Raw genomic sequence first — 16,821 nt, 5'->3', positions numbered from 1 at the left:
TACGAGTTTGTCTCACCACCAGTCGGGCGGCCAACCAACCTTGAGTCACCGCTCGTGGCTTTTGCTAATTGTGTCTATGTAGGTGTACACCGGATAGGAGGTCAGAGACGCTACGGAGGTGGCTTTATCGTATGTCATCAGATACTGTCACCTCACTAGACATTGTCGTCGACCTCTTCAAGTAGGCATGTCGCTCACAAATCCTTAGATCTGATGTGCCCACTACCCGCGAGCGACAGATACGGTCTCATCTATTCGCCTGTGGGTGCTCACGGGTATACCCGTAGGCACGATAATTTTGCCAGGTATGAGTATGAGCGAGTACTACCCGTACCCGCTACACCCGATTGTCATCTACCCTCGTCCTTCAGTCTCCCCATTTTGTTACCGGCTATGAATATATGACTTATTTTACTAATGAAAATAACTAAATAAATTAGAAGAAAAATTAGTGAATAATCTTCTCCTTTTTTGTATTCTCGACCTGTAGACCAAAGGTTGCTTGCTTGGAATTGGGCTTTCTAGCTTTCTTTAGCTGAAACTAGTCTTTTTTGTTTGATGCATCAATCCAATATGGCAAGCGCCAGGAGGTTGTGCAAGCACTAGAAATGACGAGCATGGAGAGGTCAATCTTGGTAGTCAGGGGTGGAAGACCTTATGCGAGATCGATACTCGAGTGCTTTTTGGAAGCATACTTAGATGCTAATTTCCCTGAGCTATCCTTTATTGAATATCATTGGACCTGCCACCTATCTATCAACTCATTACTCTCCTTTGTTCTCCGATAAGCTCTCGTGTTGCCTTAAAACAAGCATTCTCTCAGGGGAAATTGGCCCAAAAATTGGATAGGGTAAAGATGCAGTCGGGTGCCAACGGCTTATTCAAGTGCCCCTTTACTGGTTCAAGTTGTCGTTAGGGTCTTTGGCAAAGGAATGGTCGCTTGACGGATGAAGCCAAACCGATACATAAGCGGGCGAACTGAGCAAGACCAAGATAGGCCAGACGTGGAGTGGCGAAGCATCTGCTCCCCCAAAACTATAGCAAGTCCCATCGCTATTCAAATCTAACATAGTCGTTTGACGACGCTCTTATGGCATATCCACATCTCTATATCTTGATTTTGTGCTTCATGTTACCACATCTAATATTTATATTTTCGTTATAACGTACAAGCACTTATATCTACTTTATAAAACACGAGTTGGTTCTCGCATAACCTCTTCCCATACTATTCTCTCATCTAATAAAAACCCTCTAAAATTCAAATAATTTACGCACTTTTATCATCTACCCTCGTCTTTTAGCCTCCCTGTCTCGTTACTGGCTACGAATATAGGAATCATTTTCCTAATAAAATAAATAAATTAGAAAGAAAATTAGCGGATAATATCATGCTCCTTTTTTGAATCATATCTGAAATCAAATTACGATATCGCTCATGACGTATTCGTTCGGCTGCCACTACTACAGAAATAATTTAGTATGATGCCCCCTGTACAAACTCTTATTTGGAGCCATATGTGCAAAGGGTATCACATACGGTTTCAAACTAAAACCATCTAAAAAATGACTAGGAGTAGTTTCCATAAAGTGAGACACTTTAGTACAGACGGTTCGCGTTTAAGAACCGTCTGTACTAATAATACAGACGACGCCAAAATGTGATCATCTGTACAAATGAAGTAGTTCAAACGGTTACAATAGAAACCATGCGTCCGCAATGACCGTGTGTCCTGCAACGCCTGTACGTTCCGGTGGCGTGGTGCTAGTTGTCTCTGCCAAATCTCCCTCCCCCATCTCCTCCCCTCCCCACAAAACATTTCTCGAGGGTTCTAGTGCTGCCTCCCCCTTTCCCGCAAAACAGCTCTCCTCCCACCGCTGCCTTCTAGGGTTCCCCTCCACCGCCGTTGCCACCCAATCCAAGGCAAATGCAGCTCGCAGCCATGGCATCGCCGCCACCGCCCTAGCCCATGTCTTTCTCAGGTACACGCGTGCCTCAGCTGGCCAGATCCGGTCAGCCTGGGCGGTTTCTCGGTCCCCTCTCTTCGTGTTGTTCATGTTTCCTTTGTCGTGCTGATGAGTGTGTGGGGGTTGCAGTGTTTTGGCAGGGGATCTTCTCTACCCGAAGCTCTAGATAGAGCGCCCCACCACGTCTCCAACCCCCTCCCTCCCCATCTCTGATGATGTGTTTGTCTTAGTCTGAGCATATGTCTGGTGTCGATGATGTGTTTATCTTAGTCTGAGCATATGTCCATGCATCCCAATGATATTGTTATGTTAACCTAAGCATATCCAATGCTCCAACGAGTCTCGACTGGACTGTGTGCGACTACTACGAGCTGCAGATGAAGGTAGCCGCCTATCATAAGCAACCAGCATATGAGCCTAAGGTAACAACTACCACTCAATAATATTGCTTAGTTAGGGTGATATCCAATTAGTATTCCCCAAGTTCTAGCTAGCTAGCCGCGCTAATCTCGTGCACGCCTTTAAATATTCTTCCACGTGACACACCATAATTAATTACCATGCCAATTGAGTCATTTGCACCTTGTTATTTGGATTCGTGATTTTGTCTAATCTTTGAAACTAATGTTCATGTTGTTGCCTTCATATTTGATAGACATCCTTAATATCTTCTCATATATTCCAAGAGATCTAGATTTTATTGAGCACACAAGCAATATTGGTTGGAAAGAGTAAGCATATTCTTTCTCTGTTCATTTGTATTTCTTAATTTTTAACCTGATTTTTGTTCTTTATTGTGATTCTTGGCCTCTTGGGTTGCATGTGCAGGTATCAAAGGGCAAGACCAATCATTGTAGATCCAGTATTGCATGCCCCAAATAAAACTGAGGTTGTAACAACAAAGGATAAAAGGAGTATGCCATCAGCTTTCAAAATATTTCTAGGTATTGTATGATGTCTGTATTGAATCTTCGATTGAATTTTACTAAGGATTAGGTGCTCTGTGTATCTACTCTGTGATGGTTACTTGTAATATTATAGTGGTTCTACTTTTGGGTAACTTGAGATCTGCTCTGTGTATCTGATTTATGAATTTTGCCAAGGATTAGGAGCTCTCTGTATCTGCTATGACTGTAATTGAGAGAAGATGTTTATAAGTTCTGCTCCGTGTATCTGCTCTGTGATGGTTGCATGTAATATTTGTATGGGTCATAATTTTATTTTTTTTACATTTTCTGTCTTAGTACAGACGGTTCTAAATTGGAACCGTCTATATTAATCATTTGTACAGACGGTTCAAAAATCATATGTAAAAAATCTGAGAGAACGGCTAGGTGGGCCGCATGGCTAGCCGCGCGGGAGAAAGAAAAGGAAAGGATAAAGGGCCAGGCCAAGAAAGAGAGAGGGAAAAGGAAACAGGCCTAGGAGAGAAATAGAAGGAGAAAAGAAAGAGAGAAAGAAAAAGGTTTTGGAATAATTCAAATTGGAGAATTTGAATTTAGTTTCTACTTTGGATTCAGATCAACTTCATTTGGAATATTTGAACTTGGATCTCGAGACTTTCTAAGATGATTTGAATCAAAGGATCCGAACTCGAATTTGGATTTGTGCTGAATAGAATCTAAGAGTAGATTCGAAATTGAGAGACATTCAATTTCAAACCTCCACATAAAGAACCATAAAAACCCCAAGTAATGCATATGAACCAATTTAATGCAGAGTCTATTTTAAAACTGATTCTAGTGCACTTTGTAACTCTTATTCAACTTAGCATTTCTAACATATACGAATGTGTATATACTGGTATCTATACACATCCACATACCTTTTCTCTTAACCTTTGTTAGCTTAACTAATCCTAAAAGGTTTTAATTTGGAATGAATTTTGTAATTAATTAGCATGCTTAAACTCAGGATGTTACACGGATGGTCCGGCGATCAACAGATTGAACCCGTCAGAGTGTTTTGACTCAGAAGGGCAATTTCAAGTCAACACACCAAATGGTCCAACACTAAGGATAAAGACGTCGGAGCATTTTCAGGAGATGTGAAATTTCTGAAGAAGATGAAGTACAACATGCCAGATGGTCTGGCATAATAGCAATGGCTTTGTCGGAGTAATTATTGCAGAGAGGGTTTCATTGTTTGGTTTTCGTGGTTGTACTCATCGGATGGTCCGGCGTGTGAACCGGAGACTTCGTCAGAGCATTTCAGTGCAGTAATAGCTATTGATAGCTGGCATTGGTAGTATTTGAAAAAGGTACACACTAGATGGTCCGACGTGTGTGAGTTGGTGCATGATGGACCTTCCGGCGTTCATAGAAAGTGTGGGTGTTTGGGTAACGATTAGATTTGAACCTCTAGCCTATATACTCTCCCTCACTTGGTCTCACTTCAATCTCTTGCAACCCAGCAGAGCCCATCCACCGTGTGTGTCATCAAGAAGCAAGAGAAAGCACTAGAGTGATTTGCAAAATTCCTAATTGAATATTAAGAACATTATTAGTGCTTAGAGGGTAGCAAGTGTGCATCTAGCTGAAGTTTAGGTTTGATTTTGGTCAAACGAAGCTATTGACTTGTTACTCTTGATGGTTGACAACACCTAGCCTGTCTTTGGTGATTGGAGGTGTCTCGGTGAGCTCTTAGAGTTCTTGTGGGAGCCTCAAGAAGAGCGATATACTTGATTTGATGCCCACCAATCCAGAGATAGAGAAGTGACAATCGTGAGGGAGCACTTAAGACTTGGTGACTCAAGAGAGAGTGATATCCTTGGTGGATGCTACAACAGGGACTAGAGAGGAGTGCCAACTCCTCAATACATCGGAAAAAAAATCGGTGTCTTCTTGCACATCTCTTTACTTTCCCGTATTTAGATTTGAGCATTTACTTTCTTGCAAACTATCAATTCCGCATTTACTTTGTGTTTTAACTTGCTTGTTTTATTGCCTTCCTATAGTTTGATCGTGTAGTTGTATTTCCTTTCATCTATGTTAAGGTTCTTATTTGTTCTAGAATTCAGTAGAATTTATTTTTAATTAGTGCTCAATTCACCCCCATCTTAGGCCATTCAATCCTTTCACCTCTGCAATATGTTGTACAAGATCATATCAAAGGTCTTAACTAATCAGCTCAACAAATTTCTTAATGATATCATATTACCAAATCAGCCTGCTTTTGTGCTAGATAATTTCCTTCTAGCCTATGATATGACTCATTTTTTGCAGAATAAAAGATGTCGGAAAGATGGCTATGTGGCACTTAAATTAGATATGAGCAGCTTAAATTAGATATGAGCAAGGCTTATGATCGTGTAGAATGGGATTTCCCGGAAGCTATTATGATAAAACTTGGGTTGAATCAGCAATAGGTGCATCTAATTATGTCATGTATACTGTCGGTGACATATCACATAAGAGTTAATGGCAATCCGACAGAGGAAATTAATTCACTGTCCTCGTATTTATTTCTTTTGTGTGCAGAAGGATTTTCTTCCTTGCTTCATCACGCGAAAGTACCAAATATGATCACTGGTATTCAAATTTATAGCAATGCACCAAGCCTAACACATTTGTTATTTGCACACATTTGTTATTTGTGGATGATTATATCATTTTAATGAAAGCTGATGCAACCAATACTAATCATCTACAAGCCATCCTTGATCTGTATGAGGAGCGTTCCAGCCAGGTAATAAATAAAGAAAAATCATCAGCGATATTTAGCAAGAACACTTCTACTACTGCCAAGCATGAATGCATGCAGTCTCTTTCAGCATGGGGAAGCAAAAAATGAGACATACTATGGGCCTTCCTGTGTATATTGGGCGATCAAAGAAGAAGGCTCTTACCTATCTGAAGGAGAAAATATGGAAAAGAATACAAGGATGGAAGGAAACACTGCTTTCTAAAGCAGGCAAAGAAATTCTTTCAAAAGAAGTGGCACAGGCTATTCTAACATTTGCCATGTCATGTTTTGATCTTACTCAGAGTTTCTGTGATCAGCTAAGTACAATGATATATAGTTTTGGATCCAACAAGATGATGAACACAAAATGCATTGGGTTGCCTGGGATAAGTTACTGAAACCAAAGAGTGAAGGAGGTTTGGGATATAAAATCTACACGGCTTTAATCTTGCAAAGTTGGCACGGTAGGTATTGACGCTCCTACAAAACCTTGAATCACTATGTGCAAGGATCCTGTAAACAAAGTACTTCCCAAATGGTACTATACTCCACGCTACTCTGTCAGATGTTATCTCTTACACTTGGCGAAGCATCCTGAAGGGAGTGTCTTGTGATGAAAAATTGGTTTGAATGATGAAATTAGTAGGGTAAAGTGATTTAGCATAATGACATTAGGATAATGTTTATGACTTGTTAATATGTTGCTTAGATATTTTTATATGCTGGTGTTAGCATAGAGATGATGCAATATACTTGTATGAGTAGTGTTGCGTGAATTGATCTTGAGTTAAGTCGGGAAGGACTTGTGCTCGTATTTGTTTATTGTTTGATTCATGTGCAAGTGTTACTCGAAAGCAAATGTGGTCGATGACGGATCGACGAGCTAAGTTCAGGGAGTAACTTGTAGCGAAAATGGCCCTATTAGGCCATGATTTTGATTTTGGTGATTAATGACAACATAGTCATTGAGACTAACATGTTTGTCAAGAATATATGTTAGTATGTTTCATTGATGCAATACATGAAGAAGCCACCGAAGTCAGGACGAAGTTTGGTTGAATTGGAAAAAGTCCAAGGAGAAATGACTATACCGGATGGTCTAGTGCTCCGGATATTTCCACTCACCAGAGCATCTCTGTCAAAGGGGGACAGAGGTACGAAAGCCTCACTGGATAGTCCAGTGATCGAGTGTTGGCAACACCGGAGTGTTTCTGTCCAGAAGGCAGAATGAAACAACTCACCAGATAGTCCGGTGATGAAGCAAGTTAACACCGGACAATACAATGGACAATGAACAATGCAAAAATAAAAAAGAAGAAGAAGACCCCACTGAATAGTCCGGTGATTGATTTGAACACACCGGAGGAAATCACCGGAGTATTATTGACAAAAGGGATAATGCAGTGACCTCACCGGATGGTCCGATGATGAAGTGATGTGCACCGGAGAATACACTGGAGTAATTTACATGTAGAAGATGTTGACTCGGATGGCTAAGGTATACTCACCGGAAAGCTCGGTGATGAAGATGGAGTATACACCGGAGTGTCTGGTGTTCACAAAGGCTCGAGTGGGGTTCCAACGGCTAGTTTGTGTTAGTGTACTCTCCGGAAGATCCGATATTAGTACTATTATTCTTATTGGATTATCCAGTGTTAACAACTTTTTAGAGCCGTTGGGTTAACGGCTAGTTTGCGGGTTTGAGGCTATAAATACCCATTCACTCAGTCATTTGAGGGTGCTAGAGTCCTGACAATTTCATATACACCTGAGAAGACATCCAAGCCACTAAAGTGCTTAAAGTGATCATCCAAGGTAATTAAACACAAGATTAGAGAGTGATTAATGCTTATAGGCCTAAAGAGTGTGTTGCTAGGTAATTGCTGCCTAGAGAGTGGATCAAGGAGTGATCCAAGCTTGTACCTTTTGGTACGCCGGTGCCTTGGATTCTTGGTGATTCGTCGACAACTTGAGCCGGAGTTGCTCAAGCTTGTTGACCCCCCGACTTGATGTGGAGCGGTGACTAGAAGTGTGTATGGGGATTGCCTTTGTGGCTCAAGCTTCGAAGTGATCACGGCAGCGAGGAACCGGAAAAGAGCCTAGTGGTGAGACCTTACCTTGGTGGTCATCTGGGTGAAGGTCTTGTCTTTGTGACTTGATGGCTCAAAGGCCGTGACCGGGTGCTGACGGGAGTATATCCTTTATGAAGCTCCAACGTGGATTAGGGTTGACATTCATGCTATCGATACCATAAGAAAAAATCCTTATGCTAAGTTTGCTCTCTCTACCTTATTTACGTTTTCGCATTTACATTCTTGCAATTTACCTTCCTAGATAGGTTGCAAGCTCTTTTGATCAGTAGAGTAGAAATATTAGATAAATTTAGATTACATTTAGATAAAAAATGATATATGTTTATCTTATGTAGTTTTTGAGCCGAATAGATTCTAAATGTCCTAATTCATCCCCGTCTCAGGACATTATCGATCCTCTTCAGTAACTGAGGTTCGACGACTAGGTTCAAGAGGAACTAAGGTCGTGGTGATCCAGGATGTCATGCAGGATGTTCGAGCTAAGAGAACAATGCATATGGAGATAAGGTTTCACGATGGGCGCAGGAGGCAATCTGATCGTGAGAGGACGTGAAGACTAATTCGTGTTCAAGTCAAAGCAGGCACGAGGGAGTCGTGTGGTGGCTGGATTTGAAATAAGAGTTAGTGTCAAAGATAGACTTTGAGGAGGTTACATACATGCATGTATGCATGTGAAATGTTGCATGCATGATTTTACGTGAGAGTTATTGGCTAATTAGATTAATTAGCGGATGTTGTTTGTCCTCTTGTGATTAGAGAAGCATATAGACTAGGTTGAATACGACCGGTAGTTGTGGTTCGATTCGGACATGTTTGTGCGTGTGGCTATTCAATAACTAGAGAGATTTGTTGTATTGAGTAGACAACGCGGTAGAGAGAAAAATAGAGAAATCATATAGAGCGTTATTTTGGGATTTTGTGAAAATCCTTAATAGATGCTTTGAAGATGCATCTTGTAAACTCATCTATGCGATGAAAACCAAGTTTCAGAAATTGATAAGTTGCTGATTTGAAATCTTCTTTGTGTTCTATATTTTGCGTGCTTGGTTTTGTTTTTTTGATTAATTTCATTTTCTATCTAGTTTCATCTTATTTTAATCTATTTAAAATCTTGCTAGAATATCTAGTGTTTGATCTGAGAAAATTTTGAGTAGTTTTGATTTGATCTCGAGTAGCTTTTGTTTGTTATCGACTAGGTTTTGTTCTACTCGATTTTGTGTGGTACAGACAACTTCTACTATGTATAATTCTTAATCCACATATCTAATTGACCCAATTCTTATTAAATTAGTTTCGTATTTGAATCTAGTTTTTACTATTCAAATTTGAGGAAAATCGGACCACCGTATCTTACTCTACATTATTTTTACTAGAGCATGTGCAATCTATGTCGAGTGAAATACCGAGTTTAAATCTGTTTTTGATTTGAGTGAATTAATCTTTAAATTTAATTTTGTATTCATTCACTCCATCTGATTGTCATATTAGAGTGTAATCAATCCTACATGTCTATTGTGAAAAAAAGCATGATTTGCAGGGTAGGCGACAGGAGCACCATTAACATTTGGGATGATCTATGGATCCCAAGAGGTATAATGAGAAGGCCACAGAAATATAGAGGTCAAAATTTACTATAGCAAGTCAATGATTTAATTGATCCTGAGACTAATAGATGAGATATCTAACTTGTACGGGATATATTTAGTGGTGAAGCCATGTTATAGAATGTGGGTGCATAAGCAACCCTTCGATTCAAAAATCCTGCTAATAATAGCTAGTATGAACATTAATTTAATATTCATACGATGAATAGTAAATGGCCGTGCACCACTGATTTGGCTATTGGCTTCGCCCCAGAATACATTTGGCCCTGAAGATGCTGCAGTCATCCTCTATATTCCTATAAAGGAGAGTTTTGAAGATTCTTATGTTTGGCGTTTTGATCAGAAAGGACTTTTCTCAGTGAAGTCAGTGTATCGGGTTGATTTCAGCTCAATGCATTCTCAGAGCCACAATATGCAGTGCAGTACTGCAGCTGTTCTGACAACAACAGTAAATCTGGCAAATGCAAATACCGCATAAGGTTAAAATGTTCACTTGGCAACCCGCCCACAACAGACTGCCAATGAAACGGAATATATACAGAAGAGGAGTGGAACTTGACACTCGTCCGATGTGCTACCATTTTGATGATGATGTGCTACCATTTTGATGAGGATGGTGGACATCTCCAGCTCAAATGTAAAATGGCAAGAGCTTGAGGAAATTACTGATCTCTCAACGTACAGTGAGGGATTTCTTGGGTAAAATTTGGAACCTCCCAAAAGATATGCAGATCCGTGTTGTCACATTGCTGTGGTGTTTATGGACTGAAAGAAATGCGGTGAATAAGGGAGCTACAGTGAATACAGTCCAAGAAATTTGTAGGAAAGCTTATGTGCATGCCCAGGAATTCATTTTACATCTAAGCTCTGAAAAGGAAATTAGTAACAACGCGCAAATGATATGGAGGAAGCCAAATACTGACATGCTGAAAATTAACATTGACGGGGCATTTCATCATGGATCAAATACTGGCGGTTGGGGTTTCATCATTCGTGATCATGATGGGGATTATATAGGAGCAGGTGCCGAACACATTCAATCGGCAAGTGACGCACTACGTACTAAAATGGAAGCGTGTTTACAAGCTTCGCACTTTGCTAGTGAGTCTGGCATGGGGGAAATTGTGATTGAAACGGATGCAATCAACCTCAAGAAACCTTTATTATCCTGCGATTATGACAACTCCTGCAATGCAACGGGGTGCTGTTTAGGGAGGCTAAGTTCTCGCTTTTATGCAATTTATTGAATTTCAAATTGTGTGCTGTCCTCGAGCGTGTAACAGAGTGGCTCATGAACTTGCTTCACATAGAGCAACTTTGATTCTGAGAGTTTGTATATTATGGCCGGGAACGACACCTCTCTGTTTCGAAACTTTGTTGGCAAGCGACTTCGCTATAGGCACTGAGTAATGGAATTACCAATTCCCCTTAAAAAAAATTCAACTTGTCCACTTAACGCCAAATAAAGCATTGGCTCATTTAACTCACCCGAATTATTTATGTTGATCAATTCACCTCCTCATACAATTTGTCTTTTTTTCTCTGGTCATACAAGTTGTGTTCCAAGCTCAAATTTTATCAGATAATAGGTAAGATCATACCCTGTGTTAGGAAAAATACATTAAGTATATCAAGTGATTATTTTCATAGTTAGAAGCATCTGATACTGGTTTAACTCTCGAGATATAATAATGCATGGAAAAATAATTGCAAAACATTCCTAATGTATTTTTCTAACATAAGGTATGATGCCACGTATCACCTGATAAATTTTGGGCAGAATACACACTTAGTACAAGGAGAAAAAAAGACATTTGATTAGGGATGGATTGATCCAGTTTAAATAGTTCTCCTAGTTAAATGAGACGAAATTTTGTTTAGGGTTACGTGGACAAACCGAATAGCTACGGGTAGTAAACTGGTCCTTTTCCATTCTTTTATAATCCAAGAGAGTATTTTGCTTGCCGTGCGGCACCCATCGTGGTAGTCCGTAGTCCCCTATGTTTGCTTAACGAGAGCGGCAAATATAGCTACGCTACCAGGTGGAGTCACCTCATTTCGTGTTCGCACCTCACAAGGACAATCACCCGCCCCACCATCGGTGGAAACAATTCGCGTACGCCCACGCGTCATCCCTGGCCGACCAGCAGGGTGGGCACCTGTATCCGTTGCGCGGACAAGTTTGGCACGTTCTGGACTGAGCTGCGCCGGTTCGTCTTTGCCTCCGTCCTCGGCTTCAGATTCTGAGATTCCTATTCCTTTCGCCGGGCGCCTACTCCGTGGCCGATGAGTTGTCCCCCCGGCCTCGCCCGCGACGTCGACGCGTGGTTCCCCGGTTCCTTCCTTCCAAAGCCTTCTCGTCTTATCGGTTTGCCGCGGATCCAATGCCACCACCGTCTCCGTATCCAAACCTGTGCCGCGGCGAACGTGCAACAGCCGACGAACGAGCCGAGCCGCGTGCGCTTCAGTTTGAGCAACCGTCGCAGGCTCGCGGCAACAGCTGACGAGCAGAAGATCTCCGCCTTCGCCATTTCCTCCTCCGCACTTCCCTCTCTCGATTCTATCCACGGAGAACAAAAGGAAAGCGCGACCGACTAGCAAAGCAAGCGAATGCGCCATGGCTTCCGCCTCCTCAAACGCCAAGCAGAGCTTCTACCCCGAGGTGGATCGATCTCACCCCGACCTCAACACCGCCTTCCTCTCCGCCCCCGCCACCGCGGCCACGGGCACCTCCCTTTACCCCACCGTCGACCCCAATAAGCTCGCCGAGAACCTCTTTCCTGAGACGGCCGAGGACGACGCCGCGCCGCCGCCGCCCACCACCGAGGAGACCCTCGTGACCGTCCCAGGTGCGCAGCTCCACCTCGTCGACCCTGACCGCAGCCTCAACCTCGGCGCGGGCACGCTCTCCATCATCCGCCTTCGCCAGGGGGACCACTCCGTCGCCATCCTCGCGCGCCTCAACCCCCAGAAGCCCCATCAGCGCTGCGGCCTCTTCCGCCTGTTTAGCAGCGGGCGGTCCGGCGATGGCGCCGAGCAGGAGTCCGTCCAGTGGCCGCTAGCCCGCGACGTCGCAGCGGTCAAGCTCGACCCCGCGCACTACTTCTTTTCGCTCCATGTTCCGCACACGGACCACGACGACGACAAGGATGACGCGGTGGAGGCGGAGGGAGAGGCGGCGCTGAGCTACGGGCTCACGGTCGCCGGGAAAGGGCAGGAGAAGTTCCTGGAGGAGCTGGACAGGGTCCTGGAGGAGTACACCACCTTCTCTGTGAAGCAGGTGGAGGCGGCGGCGAAGGAGAAGTCGGAGGTGATGGACGCGAGGGCTGTGGCGGAGATCACGCCGGAGGAGGCAGTCGGGGACAAGAAGGAGGTGATGGAGGAGCAATCGGCGGTGTTCTGGACGACGATCGCGCCGAACGTGGACGACTACAGCTCGTCTGTGGCGAGGCTGGTCGCGCGGGGTTCGGGGCAGCTGGTGAGGGGAATCATCTGGTGCGGGGACATCACGGCGGAAGGTCTGCGGCGTGGGGAGGAGGTGGTGAAGAAGAGTGTGGGGCCAAGCGGGAAGCCGGCGCAGGTGAAGCCGAGCACTCTCAGGAGGATGAAAAGGTAGGATGATGAAGATGCTTATTACAATTTGTTATGGCTTGCTGGTATTCTCGTATCTTGCGGTAGCTGTAAAATCAGTGGACTTACAAATAGCGAATTTGTTTGAATGCGACTGTTCTTGTTTGGTTGCAGTAGCTGACACTGGTTGTGTTATCCAATAGTATACTATCTTAATTGCCTGTTATATATTTGTGGCATGTTCGTTTTGTGCATAAGGGGCATCACTTAAAACTAAGGCTCAAAACCACAAGATAAACCTATTTTCAATTTCTATCTAAATGTACTAGTGTTTCTACCCTACCAAAATAAAGTTTTGCACCCTAGAAACCAATCCTACCAACTACACATTCTAATGCAAAGTCTTGTGAGTGAGATGCAAATCCGGATCCTTATTGAAACATCTAACTAGTCTGCTAGACTGACAGACTGGTCCATCAAGTATGACACTTATCAACAAAATATGCAGACGTAGAAGTTTTATAGCACCAACTGTTATCCTCATCTTTGTTTCGGTTGTTTGGTGTTTGTGATTACTGAATTATTAAGGTAGCAATTGTGTGGCCTGTAGTGTAACACTGTAACCCCTGTTGTTGCTTATGATTTTCTGTTGTCTTTCTCAGGGCTAGGAGGGTTACAAAGATGTCCAACAGAGTGGCAAATTCAATCCTCTCTGGTGTTCTAAAGGTCACAGGCTTTGTTACAAGCACTATGTTGAACTCCAAACCAGCACAAAAGTTCTTCAAACTGATGCCTGGCGAAGTTATTCTTGCTTCACTTGATGGATTTGGTATGCCTTCTTTACCTGTGCTTAAGATTTGCTTGAGAAATGTGAGGTTCATTCGTGCTGGTCTATATGATTTCAGGGGGATTTAATCATTGATAATCTATAGAACTACCAGATAAATTGAGTTCATAATAGTGCTTCGGATTTTACGTTGCTTTAGAATGTTAACTTCTGCTGCACTGCACGTTATGGTTGGTTGATTTACCACTTATTCAATGGTGCAGGGAAAATATGGGATGCTGTAGAGGTGTCTGGCAAGAATGTGATGCAAACATCATCAGTTGCGACAACTTCAGTTGTAACGCACAGGTAACATACATTGCTATTGATACTTTACTCAATAATCTGCTCTGCTGCAGACGTTATCATATAAATTTGTTGAGTCTGTAAAAAACAGTTTTTGGTTGACAACCAGCCATTTTTTGAAACTGTATAAGTGCGACCTCTTTTGGTTAACAAAATGCCCGTTCCATCTTCTACACGAACAGCGACATTATAGCAGCAAAGATGCATATGGTGTATCATATCAGAAGGAAACAAGACTTTAACTCATTTATTTGAAATATCAAAGTCTCAAATCGTCTCAACAATTATAAGAAATAGAACATACAAAATCTCTGTTTTCAGCACGTGGTTGTGCAATTACTTCGTAGAAATAGCTTTTTTCCGGTGGCTCTCTGGCGATTATTTGACCAAGAACAAACTTTCTAGTGCACCGTAAGAGGCTAATGGTTTGACTTCTGCAGATACGGCGAGCAAGCAGGAGAGGCGACACACAATTACCTCCACGCCACAGGAAATGCTCTCGGAGCTGCATGGGCTGTGTTCAAGATTAGGAAAGCATTCGACCCCAAGGGCAATATGAAGAAGTCGTCCATGGTCAGCTCAGCAGCGCACGCCGTAGCTAAAGAATCAATAACCAGGCAAAAGAGGAAGTGAGCCGACGTGGTCGACGGTTTACTGTATTCGTAGTGTAATTTGTTGTTGTTGTTATTGTCTTCCGCCAGTTAGTAAGGTATCGCTTGTGAGTTGTGGCTGTTGTCATGATGCTTTTGATCTTTCTTCCTCTCATTTTTCCCTTTTGGTTTTGTGTTCAGTTTGTTGTACAATGGTGTGGAACTTCGTAGGCATGCTCTAATGGTCTACATACGTGTAAGAATTAGAGATAACAAGTATGCACCTTGAGTCTGATGATTCTTGAATGTTTCATTATGCTGCTTCATCTCAGTTCCGCGGCAGAGAACTAGCAGGTCATCATGGTGCTTAGGCTGGGAAGAAACTGCGAGCAGCTTGCTACTGGGCACGGCTCAGGTGCATATGCCCCCGCTAAGTTTTGGATATTATTATCCAATCATTTGTATTTTATATATGAAAAAACTTCAGAGTTTTTTTTGGTAGTTCTTAAAGGCAGCCCCCCACTCAATTGATGGCTAGTCCGTCTTTGCACTGCCCGGGAAACCTTGTTGTCTATCCTTAGAAGGATATATATGTGTTTGATCTGCGACTGCGAGTGGCATGGCTCACCTGCAGGGCGCCCTGCACATATCCTTCCCCCGCTAAGCCGTTTTGCTTGAGCTTTGATGCAGATCAGTGAACTTTTGGGCGAATTGGCATGCGGTTTTCCCTTTGCCAGAACTTGTAGCGAAGGCTCGATCAGTGCTTCGCAGTTACTCGGGCTGGATCGGCATCGGAGCATGAGACCCATGCCTCTTAGCACTCACGCTCATCATGCGGAAAAGGTTCCCAACTTAGCAAGAGCGGCTCTAACATATAGTCAACCATTAGCTATAAAAAAAAATTCATGTTATCTATAGATAACACAAAAGATAATTTGTAATAAATTAGTTATCTCAGTTTCTCATAATTTAATTTAGATTTATATATAATAGGGTATTAAAAGTCACATGTCTTAGAATGCGTTATGGACTGACTACACATTAGTATTTTTTTTTTCTCATCACATTTTCTTCTCCAAATAGGCAAAAATATGACGTAAACATCATTATAGGTAATTGACATGAATTGTTGAAGACACACTAATAGAGTGGCATGGCCTGAAAATTGAAATGTCCTCCACATTATCAGATGCATGCCAATGATTTGGGAGGTATATACAACATGATTTTTGCAATAGACTAACATGCGGACCCCAGTGTTCAAGGATGACCGTCTCATGGGTTTTTGGTTAGGAATTACGTGTCATCCGTGTTCTTAGTTGCGAGGATTGTCGTTAACTTTGCGAGGCAAGTTTAATCATATGAACTAGGACACTTGGTAGATTATTATTGGCCCACCACACTATTAAGGTTGTTAAAAAAGCTCGAGACTCACAAGCTTTTCAAATTTGGCTTGCTAAAATCTCGATTCGATATCGGCTTATCTAAGATTCTAAGTTGAGCTTGAGCTTGGCTCAAAGCTCATGAGCCTAAACGAGTCGAGCTTGAGCTTGGTTAGAAGCTTGCGAGCTTCTTATTCTATTCAATAATTATTAGTAATTTTATATGTTTGATTAGGAATAAAAAAGAAAATTTGTGAATTTAAGTATTAACGAGCCTACTCAAGTCGAGCTCAACCTGAGAGAGCTTCATTCTATCATGTCTAGGCTTAGTTGGCAATTCAAGCTCGGTTGGTTGACAGCCCTACACACTATTAAGCACAGAGCGCCCTACAAGTAAGCCGAATTCTTTAGCATGTGTTTGAGACATACATTTGAATAAAATTCACAAAATTACAAGGAAGTTGGCAAAACTATCACAAAACTATAAATTAAAAAAAATTATATCACAAAACTGTAAATTTGGTGCAATATTATATCACAGAACTACAATTTTAAGGAGTTATACGCAATACTACAATGTGTCTAGTATCGCAAAACTACTGATTTTACATGATAAAAATATACATTTTTATGATATATTGACACACTAAATCTGCAGTTTTGAGACAAATTTACGCATTAAATTTGTAAGTTTGCGATACACTTATTAAATATGTAGTTTTATGATACATTGGCATATTATATCTTTAAGTTTACGATACAACTTCTTTAAATATGTACTTTCATGATAATTTTGTC

At 42.1% G+C, this 16,821-nt stretch overlaps 1 protein-coding gene across 1 annotated transcript; it reads left to right on the top strand.

Moving 5' to 3' along the window:
* Nucleotides 1–11,614: 11,614 nt before the first annotated feature.
* Nucleotides 11,615–14,954, top strand: LOC133912021 (protein EARLY-RESPONSIVE TO DEHYDRATION 7, chloroplastic-like). The gene is made up of 4 exons (XM_062354548.1): nucleotides 11,615–12,961; nucleotides 13,582–13,748; nucleotides 13,970–14,054; nucleotides 14,492–14,954. The coding sequence occupies exons 1-4, from the start codon at nucleotides 11,967–11,969 to the stop codon at nucleotides 14,682–14,684; spliced, it is 1,440 nt and encodes a 479-aa protein (XP_062210532.1). The 5' UTR covers nucleotides 11,615–11,966; the 3' UTR covers nucleotides 14,685–14,954.
* The last annotated feature ends 1,867 nt before the right edge of the window (nucleotides 14,955–16,821 follow it).

Source organism: Phragmites australis, chromosome 3 (assembly GCF_958298935.1).
Source record: "Phragmites australis chromosome 3, lpPhrAust1.1, whole genome shotgun sequence".
NCBI lineage: Eukaryota > Viridiplantae > Streptophyta > Magnoliopsida > Poales > Poaceae > Phragmites > Phragmites australis.
This window is presented reverse-complemented; position numbering and strand designations above follow the sequence as displayed.

What these genes read in the sequence shown, in the direction of transcription:
- LOC133912021 (XM_062354548.1), top strand. Translation starts at nt 11,967, where the DNA reads ATGGCTTCCGCCTCCTCAAACGCCAAGCAGAGCTTCTACCCCGAGGTG. An exon ending in ACTCTCAGGAGGATGAAAAG is followed by an intron (nt 12,962 to 13,581) that starts GTAGGATGATGA and finishes TGTCTTTCTCAG; the next exon opens with GGCTAGGAGGGTTACAAAGA. An exon ending in ACTTCAGTTGTAACGCACAG is followed by an intron (nt 14,055 to 14,491) that starts GTAACATACATT and finishes TGACTTCTGCAG; the next exon opens with ATACGGCGAGCAAGCAGGAG.